At 47.9% G+C, this 14,876-nt stretch overlaps 2 protein-coding genes across 2 annotated transcripts in view; one reads left to right on the top strand and one right to left on the bottom strand.

Annotated features, from left to right (window-relative positions):
• The window catches only part of Tmem204 (transmembrane protein 204), a 46,272-nt gene extending 45,084 nt beyond the window's left edge, over positions 1-1,188 (bottom strand). Inside the window, exon 1 of the mRNA XM_008856180.3 lies at positions 1,164-1,188. The gene's annotated coding sequence lies outside the window, so the exon portion shown is untranslated. The remainder of the gene's footprint in view (positions 1-1,163) is intronic.
• Positions 1-14,876, top strand: part of Ift140 (intraflagellar transport 140) — a 107,983-nt gene that overhangs the window by 89,740 nt on the left and 3,367 nt on the right. Inside the window, exons 20-30 of the mRNA XM_008856181.3 lie at positions 3,085-3,262; positions 4,112-4,302; positions 4,765-4,860; positions 5,105-5,237; positions 5,798-5,941; positions 8,706-8,834; positions 9,019-9,201; positions 11,723-11,929; positions 12,207-12,419; positions 12,503-12,669; positions 14,025-14,166. Of these exons, the coding sequence (XP_008854403.1) occupies positions 3,085-3,262; positions 4,112-4,302; positions 4,765-4,860; positions 5,105-5,237; positions 5,798-5,941; positions 8,706-8,834; positions 9,019-9,201; positions 11,723-11,929; positions 12,207-12,419; positions 12,503-12,669; positions 14,025-14,166 (1,783 nt within the window). The remainder of the gene's footprint in view (positions 1-3,084; positions 3,263-4,111; positions 4,303-4,764; positions 4,861-5,104; positions 5,238-5,797; positions 5,942-8,705; positions 8,835-9,018; positions 9,202-11,722; positions 11,930-12,206; positions 12,420-12,502; positions 12,670-14,024; positions 14,167-14,876) is intronic.

The following is a 14,876-nucleotide window of genomic DNA, read 5'->3' as shown; positions in this document are numbered from 1 at the left end:
GCTAACCCAGCAGGCCTAGAGCACTGAGCACCTGAGAAGGCCCTGTCTGTTCTAAAAGTTCTGTAGGCTTACTGGAGCTGTGCTGGGAGAAACAGCATTTCTTTTGCAATTCCAAACTTACCCCTGGGCCGCACTTGACTAGCTGACATCTCTAGGGCCAACAGTGACTTAGAGAACCTTTGTCTACAGCACTGACAGGTATCCCACAGGGTCTTAGGATAGGGTCCAGAATCCCTGTGAAGGTCTACAAAAAAGGAGGGTAGAGAGTTCAAATGTTAAGACTGTGATTTATTGCTTAAAGCCCCCAAATAACCTCTGACACTGATGTATCTGATCATAGCAATGGCTCCTGTAAAGAAGTTACTCTGGGCTCTGGCTATGTGGCACTGAGCAGTTTTTGCTGCATCTGCTGCCTCACAGCTACTGTGAGTCATTTGAATTCAAAGGCATAGCACAGTGCATCTACTTGCCAGAGAAATAAGTCAGGATGGTGCTGTACCTCTTAGAGGTCCCCAGCCCAGCCTGTGTGTCATCTTCTCAACAGCTCTCAAGTGTCGTGGAAATTGCAGGGCAGAGTGTGAGAAGTCCCAGGAGAGGCAGTGGAAGGATGAGGCTGGGGAGCTTTCATTGGGGGTAGATAGAAGCCCTCCCTAGCTAGCTGGTCCTGGGCTGGGGTTAGGCAGACAGTTACCCCTCTCTCAATACAACACCTTGGCCCCATGTTGCTACCCTGTAACTCTGGCCAGGCCTCCCCAGGTAGTAGCCACCAGAGCTATCACTGCTAAAATACATAGCTCATGCCTGCCCTCCTGTAACTTGGTGCACATATCTATCTAGGCAACCAGAGTTCTAGCAGGACCCAGGCACGTTAAAAAAAAAAAAAAAATGCTGGCTTGTAGGAAAAGAGCATTAGGATATGTAGAATTTCAACCATAGATACCCTCCTCCAGTAGTGGCCACCCGTGCCTCCATCATGGGAGCCACTTTTACTTCTGTTCAAATCAAGAAACTTCAGATGTGGATCCATGTGGTCATGGTGCTGCCCATAGTATGACTAGGCCTGATAGCTGTGCTCTGGAGAAGTCCCTCTTCCCCCTCCCTGGACAGATCATTAGAAAAATGCTCAGGACACTTGTACTGTAGGCCCCAGTGCCTTCACTCACCAGAATAGCAGCTGGCCTCTCAGGCAGCTATCCTCCAAGTTCCTTAGTTCTGCTGAATCTGTGAGGTTAGGAAAGGACAGACCTGCTCCACCTCCTGGGAGGAAACTGCAGCTGTGGCCAGGCTTTATCTGAATATAGTCACTGGAATGTGATGGGAGGGCCTGAGATGAATGCTTCCATAGTGACACCCCTGTCCCCACGTCCTCTGAAGCCTCAACTCCTCAGGGTTTGCTGCGAGTGTGTGTGCATGCATGGGTGCATGTGTCTACACAAGCATTTGTGAGAGTGTCCATGTATATGTGTATGCCTGTGTGTATTACAGCACTGCTGTGGTCTTAGAATAAGAACCTAGTCCAGCCCGGCATAGTGGTGCATGCCTTTAATCCCAACACTCGGGAGGCAGAGGCAGGTGGATCTCTGTGAGTTCCAGGCCAGCTGGGACTACAGGGAGACCCTGTCTGAAAAAGGCAAAAAACAAAAACAAAAACAAAAACCTAGTCCAACTTAAGTAGAAAGGAGACAATGTGGAAAGTAAACTTGTCCCCTTTGCCATTCTGGTTTGGTGTTTGCCCTAAGCTGTATGTTTACAAAAGGCTGTGTCTGAGGCGTCAAGCAGCTGTCTGTGCTGGACAATACCAGAGTCTGAAGAGGCTCTCTGAGGAAGGTTGGCTCACTGTAGACCACCTCAGAATGAGGGACAAGGGAGGGTTCACTGACTAGCCCCACCTCAGGGGCTGGCTGTGAGCCTAGCTCTGTTCCTGGTCCCCAGATTGTGATGGGGTTATGGACCCCCTTCACCCTGCATTCCTAGACACTACCATCTGACTGTCTGAAGAGGCTATCATGGCCCCCTCTTTCTGTAGCATCCTCACCACTGGGATTGATTTATGAAAGTTCTCTGGAACTCCCTGTTCCATTGTGAGCAAGAGGTTCTGTCTTTTTTTCTTTTTTTTCTTTCTTTTGTCTTTTTGAAACAGGGTCTCCCTGTAGCCCCAGCTGTCCTGGAACTCACTATGTAGACCAGGCTGGCCTGGAACTCACAAAGATCTGCCTGCCTCTGTCTCCCAAGTGCTGGGATTAAAGGCGTGCACTACCACGCCTGGCCTTTTTCTTATTTTTAAAAAAATTTCATTATTTTTATTTTATATGTTTAAGTATTTAAGTGCACCTGTGTCATGCAATGCCCACAGAAGTCAGAAGAGGGCATCAAATTCCCTGGAACTGGAGTTACAGATGGTTGTTAGCTGCCATGTGGGTACTGGGAATTGAACCCAGGTCCTCTGCAAGAGCAGTCAGTATGCTTAACCACTGAGCCATCTCTCCAGCCCCAACAGGTTCTGTCTTTGACCTGTCTCAGTGTGTGCTCACAATTAGGAAAAGCCAGCTTACTGAGCAAAGTAACAGGGCAAAGGAGTTTCAGAAGACCATTTGTCCTCTGTGTCATCCCCAGAGGCTTTCAAAACCAAGAAGGCGGGGCTAGAGAGATGGCTCAGCCGTTAAAAACACTGGTTGTTCTTGCAGAAGACCTGGGTTCGAATCCCAGCACCCACGGCAGCTAACAACTGTCCGTAACTCCAGTCCCGGGGGATCCAACAGCCTCTTCTACCCTTGCATGACACAGGTGCACTTACCTACACGCAGGCAATACATGCCTACGCATAAAATAAAAATAATAAAATTTTTTAAAAAACCAAGAAGGCCATTGGAGACATGTCAGAGGGAAGCTTAAGACATCTCCCCTTCCTTTGTTTGGAGTAATGTACATATGGTACCTGGTCTGCAGTCTTAGTGTGTTGGCCAGACAATGTCATGTATGGCCCCCTTCTTGGTGGCCATGTGCATTAACTGATGCTGAGGTAGGGACTTTTTGGAAGCCCAAGCCCTGGGCTGAAACCTGACAGGGCCTCCTGTCTGTCTACAGTGAGACTGTCTGGAAGAATATGGCACGCATGTGTGTGAAGAATCAGCGGCTGGATGTCGCCAAGGTGTGCCTAGGGAACATGGGTCATGCCCGAGGGGCTCGAGCACTGCGGGAGGCTGAACAGGAGCCAGAGCTGGAAGCCAGAGTAGCCATGTTGGCCATACAATTGGGCATGCTGGTGAGTGGACCCAGCCTCAGACAGACATCACCTGGGTGTAGAGAGGAGGGTGGCCACTCCCACCACATTGCCAAGCTGAGCCTGTCTGCAATAAAGAGGGCAGAGGCTGTAGAGCATGGACCCTTCTCAACTGGAGTCTGGTAGAAACCTCAGGAGATGGGGTGGCTGGCAGATAGGCAGGTAGTCTGACGGCTGGTCTCTTGAGACCTGGTGCCTACAGAGGGGAGAGAGGGTGTGCTTGTCAGGTGTTTAGTTGTAAGCAGAAGCCCCTCAAACTAGCCTAAACCATCAGGTTGGGTCCTTAAGGTGACTCTGAAGCCTCTGGTCTGGGTCTTAGAGCTCACTGCATACTTTTCCAGAGAGACCCAAAGACAACTTCCCAAAAGTTGGAGGCTGCATCATTAGGAGAACTTGGTACACATGTGGGTGTAGGGGATAGACCTCTAAACAGGGAATTGGTAGACAGGCAACCCACCCCAGAGGACCTCCTCATTTGCAGGAGAGCACAGGAGTTCCGCAGAACCATACCAGAGACTGGTTGGGCTATAGCAGGCTTAGATATTTGGCAATACACAGGTCTCACTCTCCAACGAGTGACTGGAATGTCACTTGGATGCATGTTGCCTGTCTTCACTGTATAGTATCCACATGCATCTAAAGTGTGTGTCCATGAGAAATGCTGTATGTCTCATGAGCTTATGGGGGCAGCTGTTGCTCTGCCCACCTTCTCCTGTACAGTGAGCTTCACAGCAATGACACTCCTGGTGACTATCACCCACTCTCCAAGAATGGTCTTTCCAAAGCATCAGCACTGTGACTGATGAAGAATCCTTCTTTATTTACCCTTAGGAGGATGCTGAGCAACTGTACAAGAAATGCAAGCGCTATGATCTCCTGAACAAGTTCTATCAGGCCTCCAACCAGTGGCAGAAAGCTGTGGAGGTGGCTGAGCTCTACGACCGTGTCCACCTACGCACTACATATTACAACTATGCCAAGCACCTGGAAGCCAGCGCCGACTGTGGCCTGGCCCTCAGTTAGTGAGTGGGGCTTGGGCAAGGATGGGCCCCAGCAGTTGCTGCCTTGATCAGGTGGCCCTGGCAGTTCTAAAAGATTTACCTCAGGACAGCCTGTGTGTCACAGGAGCCTGGGTTCTGTGGTGGTGGGATAGAATGTCTGACTTTCTATGTCCAGTCAGTGTCGCATACATCAGATTTGGGGACCCCTGAGAACAAATGTGTTACCTCTAAGGATCTGGCTACAAAACAGCCCTTTCCAAAGCTATCATGAGCTATACTTAGATTCATTTCTGTGATCTAGAATTTGAATGAGAAACCCTGAGGTGTGTCTCACACCCTGAGCCCACATACCACAGAATATTCAACAGTGCACAGAACCCAGGGCTTCAGGCCATGTACATGCTCCCTGCACTCTGTGATAGAGCCCCCGATCATGAGGCAAAACGGGAAGGAACATAGTCCTTTGGTTTCCTCCTTCCTCAGCTATGAAAAGTCAGATACCCACCGTTTCGAGGTACCCAGGATGCTTTCAGAAGACCTGCAGTCCCTGGAGCTCTACATCAATAGAATGAAAGACAAGTAAGTGTCCCCAGCAGGATATCACTTCTCAGTTATCCAAGTTAGCCATGAGTTCTGGCTGGGTGGTGTTCCATGTCAGAGTAGGGGACAATCCTCCTGGTCCTAGTGCTGGCCCTGTGACAGACCCTGGACCTGTCCCTTCCAATTGCATGCATCTCCCACGCATGTCTAGGGGTGGTGGTGGTGGTACAGGGTGTCAGTTCCAATGGGAATGAGATCCTCAACCCTGAGGGCCACCCCATAGGACGCTGTGGAGGTGGTGGGCCCAATACCTTGAGAGTCAAGCAGAGATGGACACTGCACTGCGCTACTATGAGCTGGCACAGGACTACTTCTCCCTGGTTCGCATTCACTGCTTCCAGGGCAACATTCATAAGGTGAGAGCAGGTTGGGAGTTAGAGTATTTGCCTGGTATACATGAGTCCCTCAGTTGGATTCCCTGCATCACAAAAAAATAAAATATATCCCAGCGCTAATGTGGGCTGACTAACAACAACCACTCACTCCAGCTCAAAGAGATCTGATGCCCTCTTCTGGCCTCTGAAGGCATTGCACTTACACACCATAAAAATAAAATCTTTTATTTTTTTTTTTTAATTTTTTAAAAGAGAAGTTAGGGGGCTGGAGAGATGGCTCAGCAGTTAAGAGCACCAACTGCTCTTGCCGAGGACCCGAGTTCAATTCCCAGCACCCACATGGCAGCTGTGAACCATCCTTGGCTCCAGTTCCAGGGGAATCTGAAACCCTCTTCTGACCTCCGTGTTATTGCACCATATGTGTGCACTCACTTATGTGCAGGCAATGCATTCATATACATACAAATAATAAAATATTTTTTTAAAAAGAGAGAGGTTAGTCCATCCTGTTAGTACGAGCCTGCTTGGGTGGATAAGGTTACCCAAAAGATGTGAGACCTGGGTGCTCTGGATCTTCCTAGGCTGCTGAAATAGCCAACGAGACTGGAGATTGGGCTGCATCCTACCACCTTGCCCGGCAGTACGAGAGCCAGGAGGAGGTGAAACAGGCAGTACACTTTTACACACGGGCACAGGCCTTCAACAATGCAATCCGCCTGTGCAAGGTATGTGGTTCTACTTGGGCAGGAGGCAGGTTGTGCTCTGTTACTATTTTCAGAGTTTTATTGAGTGTTTGTCTTGCTGGGTGTGGTGGTACACACCTTTAGTCCCAGCCCTTGGGAGGTAGAGGCAGGCGGATCTGTGTTAGTTCCCGGCAGGCTTGGGCTACAGGGAGACCCTATCTCAAAAAGACCCCCCCCAAAAAAAAAAACAGTGCTTGTCTTAATTTGCTTTTGCTTTCTGTTGCTGTGATACTGACCAAAACTAACTTGAGGAAGATGGGAAGATGGAGTTTGTTTGGTTCACATATCTGAATCACAGTTTATCCTTGAGGGAAACTAGGGCAGGAACCTGGAGGCAGGGGCTGAAGCAGAAACCATGGAGGAACACTGTTTACTGGCTTGCTCCCCTAGCTGGTTCTCAGCCTGCTTTATTATACAACTCAGGACCACCTGCTCAGGGATGGCACCACCCATGGTGGGCTGGGCCCTCCTAAATTACTCAACAATCAAGAAAATGCCTTACAGACATGCCCACAGGCCAGTCCAATAGAGAAAATTCCCCAATAGAGGAAATTCCCTAATAGAGGAAATTCCCCAATTGAGATTCCTTCTTCCCAAGTGTGTCAAGTTGACAACTGAAGCTATTCAGCACAGTACTTCAAACACAGAGGTTAAGAAGTTTGCATCATGAAGGCTGATAGTCACTGTGATGTCCATACTCACTTCTGGCTCTCCCTGCCCTTCTCCCTTTCCTCTTTACTCCAGTTAAGGTGGTTTGCCAGACACTGAGTTGTCATGCTCCTCAACCAGTAGTAGTGGCCTGGCTCAGAGGCTACAGCTTTGCAAATAGATAGACACTTCATGTAAACAATTGGCATTTTTATGAGTGCATCCCCCAGTTTTGTTTCTTTAATTATCTCCACCCCAGGCATTTCTTGCAGTACTCTGTATTATATAGCAAAAAACATCTGAAAGTCCTGGTACAAAAATTCCTGGTATGCAGACAAACCTAGTAAGGCTTGGCACTCTTTAAAAAAAATGGCAAAAAAAAACAACCCCAAAACAACAACAACAAAAAAACCAATGGCACAGATCCCCTAGTGACACCAAACTGAAGGGAGGTGTGCTTACATCTGTGCACTGTTAAGGTTCAGATAGCCCTGCCCCCTCACTAACCATTGTAGCTGTGAATGGGAAGCCAAGTTCTCAGGATCTCTGAATTTCTAGACACAAGCTATGCCCAAAAGGAAACTCATGAAGGCAGCAGAAGGAACAGGACATAGAAATCAGTGTTTGTTGGTCTGAAAGCATATGACTTGCCTGAGCAGTGCCTGTGACCGTTTATGTATAGTGAAAGTAGGCACCTGAGCACCAGTTGCTTGATGCCCAAGAGGGCCTAAGATCAAAATTTTGAGCCCCTTTGCCTGAGAAAAAGTTTAGGAGAAAAAAAGGCCTTTGAAACGTTTTTTTTATTGTCAATGGGGCAAGCCGCCTGAAATTGTTTAAATGGTCCAGGAAAGTTGCCCAGCCGGTTTAGGCTAGTTGGGTCAAAAATGGGGAGAAAGGGTCCCCTAAAGGGTTTTTAGCCAAGTTTATAAGAGAATTTAAGAATGGGATCAGCTGGAAACTTAACATTTCATTAGAATGTTAAAGAAAAAAATCCCCAGGGCAGGTGAGCTGGCAATCTTGGCAGCTACCTGGAGGGGGTAAATAGTGGGAAGGAAAAGCCTCGTGGTCATGTAAGTTTAGAGCCTGCATGGGAGGTCAGACATGTGGTGGGCTGGCCAGCACTTGGAGGGGAGTAAAAAGCTTTAGTATGGGAGGCGGAGAGAGAGGAGAAGGATACAGAGCATTTGTATGTGTTGGATTGAATGGTATCAGAAATCATCCTGAGTAAGGTGAGGAAGAAAGGCAGTGGAAGAGGATAAAAACAGGAAAAAAAGATGGAAGACAACAGACCTTGCAGGCCCATGGCGGGGCAGGGGTGGGGGTATGCTGGTGGCGAGCAGTGGGCGGGGGAACCAAGGTAGCAAACAGATGAAGCAGTTCCATCACAGAGACCATAGTGCTGCCTGGGACTGATGAAAATCAATGGGAAAGGAGATCAAAAGAAGATGCAGGCAAGGCAGAGTGTGTTACTGAGTGAGGAGAGCCAGAAAGAGGTGAAAGCAAAGCAGAGGGCTGGGGAGAGGAGGAGAGAGAAAAGAAGTGTACCTGAAAGCCAAGTTAGTGGCATTGAAGTCCAGGTGGGTCCCTTGAAGTAAGGCCTGGGTTTCGGCACCATTTGATAGATTAAAAAGTAGCCTATGGATGAATCCAGTTGATCAGGAGAATGTACCAGGACACAGATAAGACTCCATCGGAATAGAGTTTATTAGCAAAAGAACACATGAGACAGATTCCCTTCCAGGCAGGGAAAATGTCTGCCCAGGTTGTGAGCTGGGGTCTTTTTAAGGGGGAGGCTTCTGCTTCCTGCAGAAGGTGGGAAGATGTATTTTTTTTAAAGTTGGGGGGTGGGGAGTGGGAGAGCAGAACTGTTAAAACCTGTCCTCTTTAGAGATCAAAGGGGAAGCCTGCTGTATTGGCCAAACAGTGGAGAAAAGTCTGCTTCTCTTGACTTCAAAGACCAGGGTGCTTATCAGCTTGGTTCCCTTTTCTCAGGAGCTTGAGAAGTCCTTGAGACCCTGTTGGTGAGGGGGCAGGGCTATCTGAACCTTAACACGTGCCAGACAAAACTACCTGCAAAGCTTCACCTTCCTCCCTACAGGAAAACTGCCTAGACGACCAGCTCATGAACTTGGCCCTGTTGAGCTCCCCAGAGGACATGATTGAGGCAGCCCGATACTATGAGGAGAAGGGAGAGCAGATGGACAGGGCTGTCATGCTCTATCACAAGGTGAGGGCTTGGCTTCAGTTGGGGACCTGCAGATAGCTCCTGCCCTGAGACCTGAGGGGGAGGCCAATAGGCCCCTGCAGAGACAAGAGGCACTTACCTTTGTGAAGCTTCAGGGGACCTGGCTGGGCAAAGTCTTGGGATCTTGGGGCTCAAGCAGCATCTAAGGTTCCACCATTGCTCATAGGCTGGACACTTCTCTAAGGCCTTGGAGCTGGCTTTTGCCACCCAGCAGTTTGCAGCCCTACAGCTCATAGCAGAGGACCTGGATGAGAAGTCAGATCCTGCTCTTCTGGCCCGCTGCTCAGACTTCTGCATCAAGCACAAGCAGTTTGAGAAGGCTGTGGAGCTTTTGCTGGCTGCCAAGAAGGTAAGGGCTAGTGGGAACTGCAGAGTGGGGAATGGCTCTGCTGTCTCTCTTGGTTATAATTTCTCAGGAAAAGCCATGGCTACCACCTGGGCTAGAAATGGAGGGATGTCCTAGAAGTTTACTCAGCACAGTTCACCAAGACTGCTGCTATTGAGGGCAGCCTTACCACCTACGCCACATGTCTTCAGATCTAGCCAGGGAGTCAACTCTGTATATGTGTATATATCAATAAGTGTATACATGCATGAACAGTAAAATGCACACATCATAAATATCCTATGTTTGGGTTTATTTGCTTATTTGTTTTGTTTTGCCTTTTTTGTTTTAAGACAGGGTCTCCCTGTAGCCCTGACTGGCCTGGAACTCACTATGTAGACCATGCTGGCCTCCATCTCACAGAGATCAGCCTACCTCTGCCTTCTAAGTGCTGGGATTAAAGGCTTGTGCCCCTGTACCTAGATATTTTTCTTTTGAGATGGGGTTTGAACCAAGTTGGCCTCAAACTTCTGGCTTCAAGTAATCCTTCTGCCTCAGCCTCCCAAGTAGCTAGGACCATAGGCACATGCCAACATGCCCAACATAGTCTGGTGAAGGGAGGTTGTTTTGTTTTGTTCTTTTTTTTTTTTTTTTTTTTTTTTTTTTTTTGTCTTTTTTGAGACAGGGTCTCCTTGTAGCCCCAGCTGTCCTGGAACTCACTATGTAGACCATGCTGGCCTCGAACTCACAGAGATCTGCCTGCCTCTGCCTCCCAAGTGCTGGGATTAAAGGCGTGTGCCACCACGCCTGGCTGTTTTGTTCTTTTTAAGATAGGGTCTCCCTGTAACCCCAGCTGGCCTGGAACTCACTATGTAGACCAGGCTGGCCTTGAACTCAACAGAGATCTGCCTGCCTCTGCCCTCTGAGTGCTGGAATAAAGGTATATGCCATCACACCCACCCTTATTTTCCTTCAAGCTCAAGCTTTTGCTTCAGCTCAAGCTCAAGCTGACCACTAACTCAACTCCTGCCTCAGCCTCCTAAGTGCTGAGATTTTAGGTATGTACTACCACAGCTGGATTTGAAGTACTTGGGTTTTTTTTTATTTATTTTATATTTGAGTGTTTTGCCTGCATGTATGTAAGTGCACCCATGTCATGCAGTGCCTCTTTAGGCCAAAAACGGGCATTGGATCCCCTGGAACTGGAATTAAAGACTTGTTAGCCATCATGTGAATGCTGAGAACCTAACCTGAGTCTTCTGCAAGTTTAACCAGTGCTCTTAACTGCTGGGCCATTTCTCCAGCTCCTTGAAGTTTTTTTTTTTTTTTTTAATGCTAATGAAATAAACAAGTAATCACAGAGAAATTTATTTATTTTTTATTATTTTGGTCTCTTTTTTTTTTTTTTTGGTCTTTTTCTGTAGCCCTAGCTGTCCTGGAACTCACTATGTAGACCAGGCTGGCCTTGAACTCACAGAGATCCACCTGCCTCTGCCTCCCGAGTCCTGGGATTAAAGGCGTGCCACCATGCCCGGCATATTTTGGTCTTTTTGAGAAAGGGTCTCCCTGTAGACCAGGCTGGCCTCCAGCTCACAGAGATCCACCTGTCTTTGCCTCCCAAGTGCTGGGACTAAAGGCCTGTGCCACCATGCCTGGCTGTTTTTGTTTTTCTTTTAAGATTTATTTATATTTTATGAGTGTTTTGCTTGCATGTATGCACTATATGTATGCACTATATGTATGTCTGGTGTCCACCCAGAGAGGATGTTGGATCACCTGGAATTGGAGTTATAGAAGGTTATGAGCTGATGTGTGGGTGCTAAGAACTGAAACCAGGTCTGCAAGAGCAACAAATGTTCTTAACTGTTGAGCTAGCCCTTAAGGTATTATTTTTATTTATTTATTTTTTTTGTCTTTTTTGAGACAGGTCTCCTTGTAGCCCTAGCTGTCCTAGAACTCACTATGTAGACCAGGCTGGCCTCGAACTCACAAAGATTCACCTGCCTCTGCCTCCCGAGTTTTGGGATTAAAGGCGTGCACCACCACGCCCAGCCCTTGAAGTATTTTTTAATTTAAGTATGTACATTGTTGAGGATTTTTCTCCATAGCAAATACGTTATTCTTCTCAGTTATGGACTCTTTTTTTTGGTCTCTTTTTGAGATAGGGTCTCCCTGTAGCCCCAGCTGTCCTAGAACTTACTATGTAGACCAGGCTGGCCTTGAACTCACAGAGATCTGCCTGCCTCTGCCTCCCAAGTGCTGGTATTACATGTATGTGCCACTATGCCCAGCCTCAGTTATGGACCCTTAATAACAAGTAACATGTTTGTTACTTGTTTGAAAGTAACATGTTTGAGTCTGTGTCTTTTAGGTTGGGATGAAATATCTTTGTCTTTTCCATGTCTGACTCTGCCACAGTCATTGGCCAGCCTGTGGGGCCCAGCTTCCTCTGAAGGGATGGCAGATGTGAAAGGAAACCTGCACCCTCTGCTGTCTCAGCAGTTCAGAGTTACAGCCTTGCTCTGTTTTTCTGGTACTCTCACAGTATCATGAGGCTCTGCAGCTGTGCCTAGAACAGAACATGACCATCACTGAGGAGATGGCTGAGAAGATGACTGTGTCCAAGGACTCCAAGGATTTGACTGAGGAGTCACGGCGTGAACTGCTAGAGCAGATTGCGAACTGCTGTATGCGCCAGGGCAACTATCACTTGGCCACCAAGAAATACACACAGGCTGGGAACAAGCTGAAGGTGAGTCTGCCCAGACTGCCTGCATCTCAGCTAAGCCATGTGTGGGGCATTTTGGCACACACCATGCTACTGCACCTTGCCTCTGAATAGCCTGAGCAAGGGAACAGCCTTCTTGGCCAGAACTTTGAAGGGCTGGGCAGCATGGCCAGTTTCTCATGATAGTGCTTCTGGTGAAGCTACACTCGCAGCATTGGTTCCCATCAGCAAACTGCTGTTGCCCTGAAATTTTTCCAGACCTAAACCTGCTCAACTGAGCCCCAGCCCTTTCTCTGCCTAGGCCATGAGATCACTGCTCAAGTCTGGAGACACAGAGAAAATTGTGTTCTTTGCGGGCGTCTCAAGACAGAAGGAAATCTACATCATGGCTGCCAACTACCTGCAGTCCTTGGACTGGCGGAAGGATCCAGAGATCATGAAGAATATTATCAGCTTCTACACCAAGGGACGGGCCTTAGACCTCCTGGCTGGCTTCTATGATGCCTGTGCCCAGGTACAGACCCTCTTCAGGGTTCTAGCAGGGCTTGTGGGAGCACAGCAGAGCCCCCTAGGTCCTCATGGGTCTCTTTGGTACAGGTGGAGATTGATGAATACCAAAACTATGACAAGGCCCATGGAGCGCTAACTGAGGCCTATAAATGCCTGTCAAAGGCCAAGGCTAAGAGCCCCCTGGACCAGGAGACCAAGCTAGCCCAGCTGCAAAGCAAGATGACGCTAGTGAAGAGATTCATCCAAGCCCGCAGGTGTGTCCCCTAGAGGAGCAGAGGGCAGGAGGGTGGTGGCAAGCTAGCCTGGAAAGCCCTCTTGTGTCTCTCAGGCCTTCTGTTTATATCCCATGACTCTCTAGTCCACAAGTATTCAGGCTGATTTCAATAGATCAGACCAAGCTGTGTTTCAAACAGATACTCTTTAGGGATAATTCCTTGAACAGCTAGTTGCCTGACATATCTGAGCTCCCCTCAGGGAACGACCTCAGAATCTCAGTGCCATCATGGAGATTTGTTCCAGAGACATTGAGAGATTGATGGGGGGAGGGAAGGAGGATGAGACTGGTTCAAATCAGTAGATATGTTGAAGAGAGCCTTGGACCTGGTCATAGGCCAAACATGGATATCCCAAGTGAGGGACCACTGTGCATCACAGTGCAACAGGGACTCTGGGTATCATGGTATTCACCTCTCCAGCAGTTACCTGGCTCCAGGCATGTGGGGGAGAGGCCTGGGTGACAGCACATTGTCTCCTTTTCAGTAGTAGCCAAGAATCTACATTTTTATGTGATACTATTAGCTTTTCAAAGAACCCCTGTGTGGCACCATGACATGAGCAAACATCATTGAGCTTCCAGGACTGTTTCTGCTCAAACACAAAAGTGCTTTTCTTATCTGAGAAGTTCATCAGAGTTTCAAAAGCATTTTAAATAACATGTATATAATGGGCTCCTTGGAAGGGCGCCATCCACCTGGCTGGGTGGAATTGAGTATGCATCTGACCATCTCTGCCCAGCCTAAGCTGCAGGACACAGGGGAGGAGCACTGGCAGCATGAAGTGACCATCAGCCATAGGGCAAAGCAAGTGAACAGAAAAGATAGGTAAGGGACAGGGTGAGTAACTCTATGAAAGTAAGGGGTCAGAAATAAGGCCAGGAACTTCCTAAGAATAGCTAAGTCAGCATGACCAGATGGGCCCTAACCCTACAGAAGTTGGAGCCAGAGACCTTTACAGCTCCAAGTCACCCACCTTGCACCAGGCTCGTCGCTTTTGTCCAATCACTATCCGACTCTGCTCTACACAGACCCCTATGTCTGCTCACGTGTGCTGGTCTATGGTAAGGCCAACATCTTTAACTAAAAGGTTCTTCCTACCTTGGGCAAAATGTGCCTGTTCTGAACAGATCTTGGTGTCAGAGCACAAGACCCAGCACTGAAGGCGATCAGTGTTTGTTAAATGAAGTGTTAAGTGAACAAATTATTCACTTAATTCATAGGAATCACCTTCACAAAAATGTCATCTAAAACACCTGTAGGATAGGTGCGTCTACTAACTTTTGGATGCAGTGGATATTCTGGATCCAGCTGAGGTCTTGTCTGTCCTCTGGCAGGACCTACTCAGAGGACCCCAAGGAGTCGATCAGGCAGTGTGAGCTGCTCCTAGAGGAGCCGGACCTGGATAGCACCATCCGTGTTGGGGATATCTATGGCTTCCTGGTGGAGCACCATGTACAGGTGGAGGAATACCAAATGGTAAGGCCACCCTGCTAAAGAGTCCTGATGCTCCAGAGCAGTCTTGGTCATTGGTACTTACTGTTTTTCCTTCAAATAACAGGCTTACTTTGTTCATTCTTGAGAAAGTGTCTGCATAGACTTGTGTCATAGTAACTATTTTTTTGTTATAGGGTCTCTTGTAGTTCATGATGGCCTTGAACTTACTATGTAGCGCAACACTGGGAATTTTTTATTTTTATGTGTGAGTGTATTGCCTGCATGTCTATCACCCATGTCACACAGTGCCCAGGTCAGAAGAGAGCATCAGATTCCCCTAGAACTAGAGTCACGGACAGTTGTTAGCCATCATGTGGGTGCTGGGAATCAAACCTCTGCAAGAGCAGTCAATGCTCTTAACCACTGAGCCATCTCTCCAGCCCCAGCAACTGGGAACTGAACCCAGTGCTTCATGCATGCCAAGAATGCACTCTACCAACTGAGCTACATCCCACCTAGCTCCCTTCATTTTTACCAATGATAAATAATAATACCCAATTTAAAAGTGACTAGTTTAGCCCTCACCCTGCAAATGTTCATCTTTGCCAGCATTTGTGTCATCATCTTAAATTATTAGCCATCCCTGTGGATACACAGTTCACTACACAATGAAGCATTTCATTGTGGTTTTGTGACAATTTCAGTGACTGATGCTGAGCATCTCTTTTCATCTATTTGTGTCTTTTGCAAAG

The sequence above is a fragment of the Nannospalax galili genome, unplaced genomic scaffold (assembly GCF_000622305.1).
Source record: "Nannospalax galili isolate Female #2095 unplaced genomic scaffold, S.galili_v1.0 scaffold668, whole genome shotgun sequence".
NCBI lineage: Eukaryota > Metazoa > Chordata > Mammalia > Rodentia > Spalacidae > Nannospalax > Nannospalax galili.
This window is presented reverse-complemented; position numbering and strand designations above follow the sequence as displayed.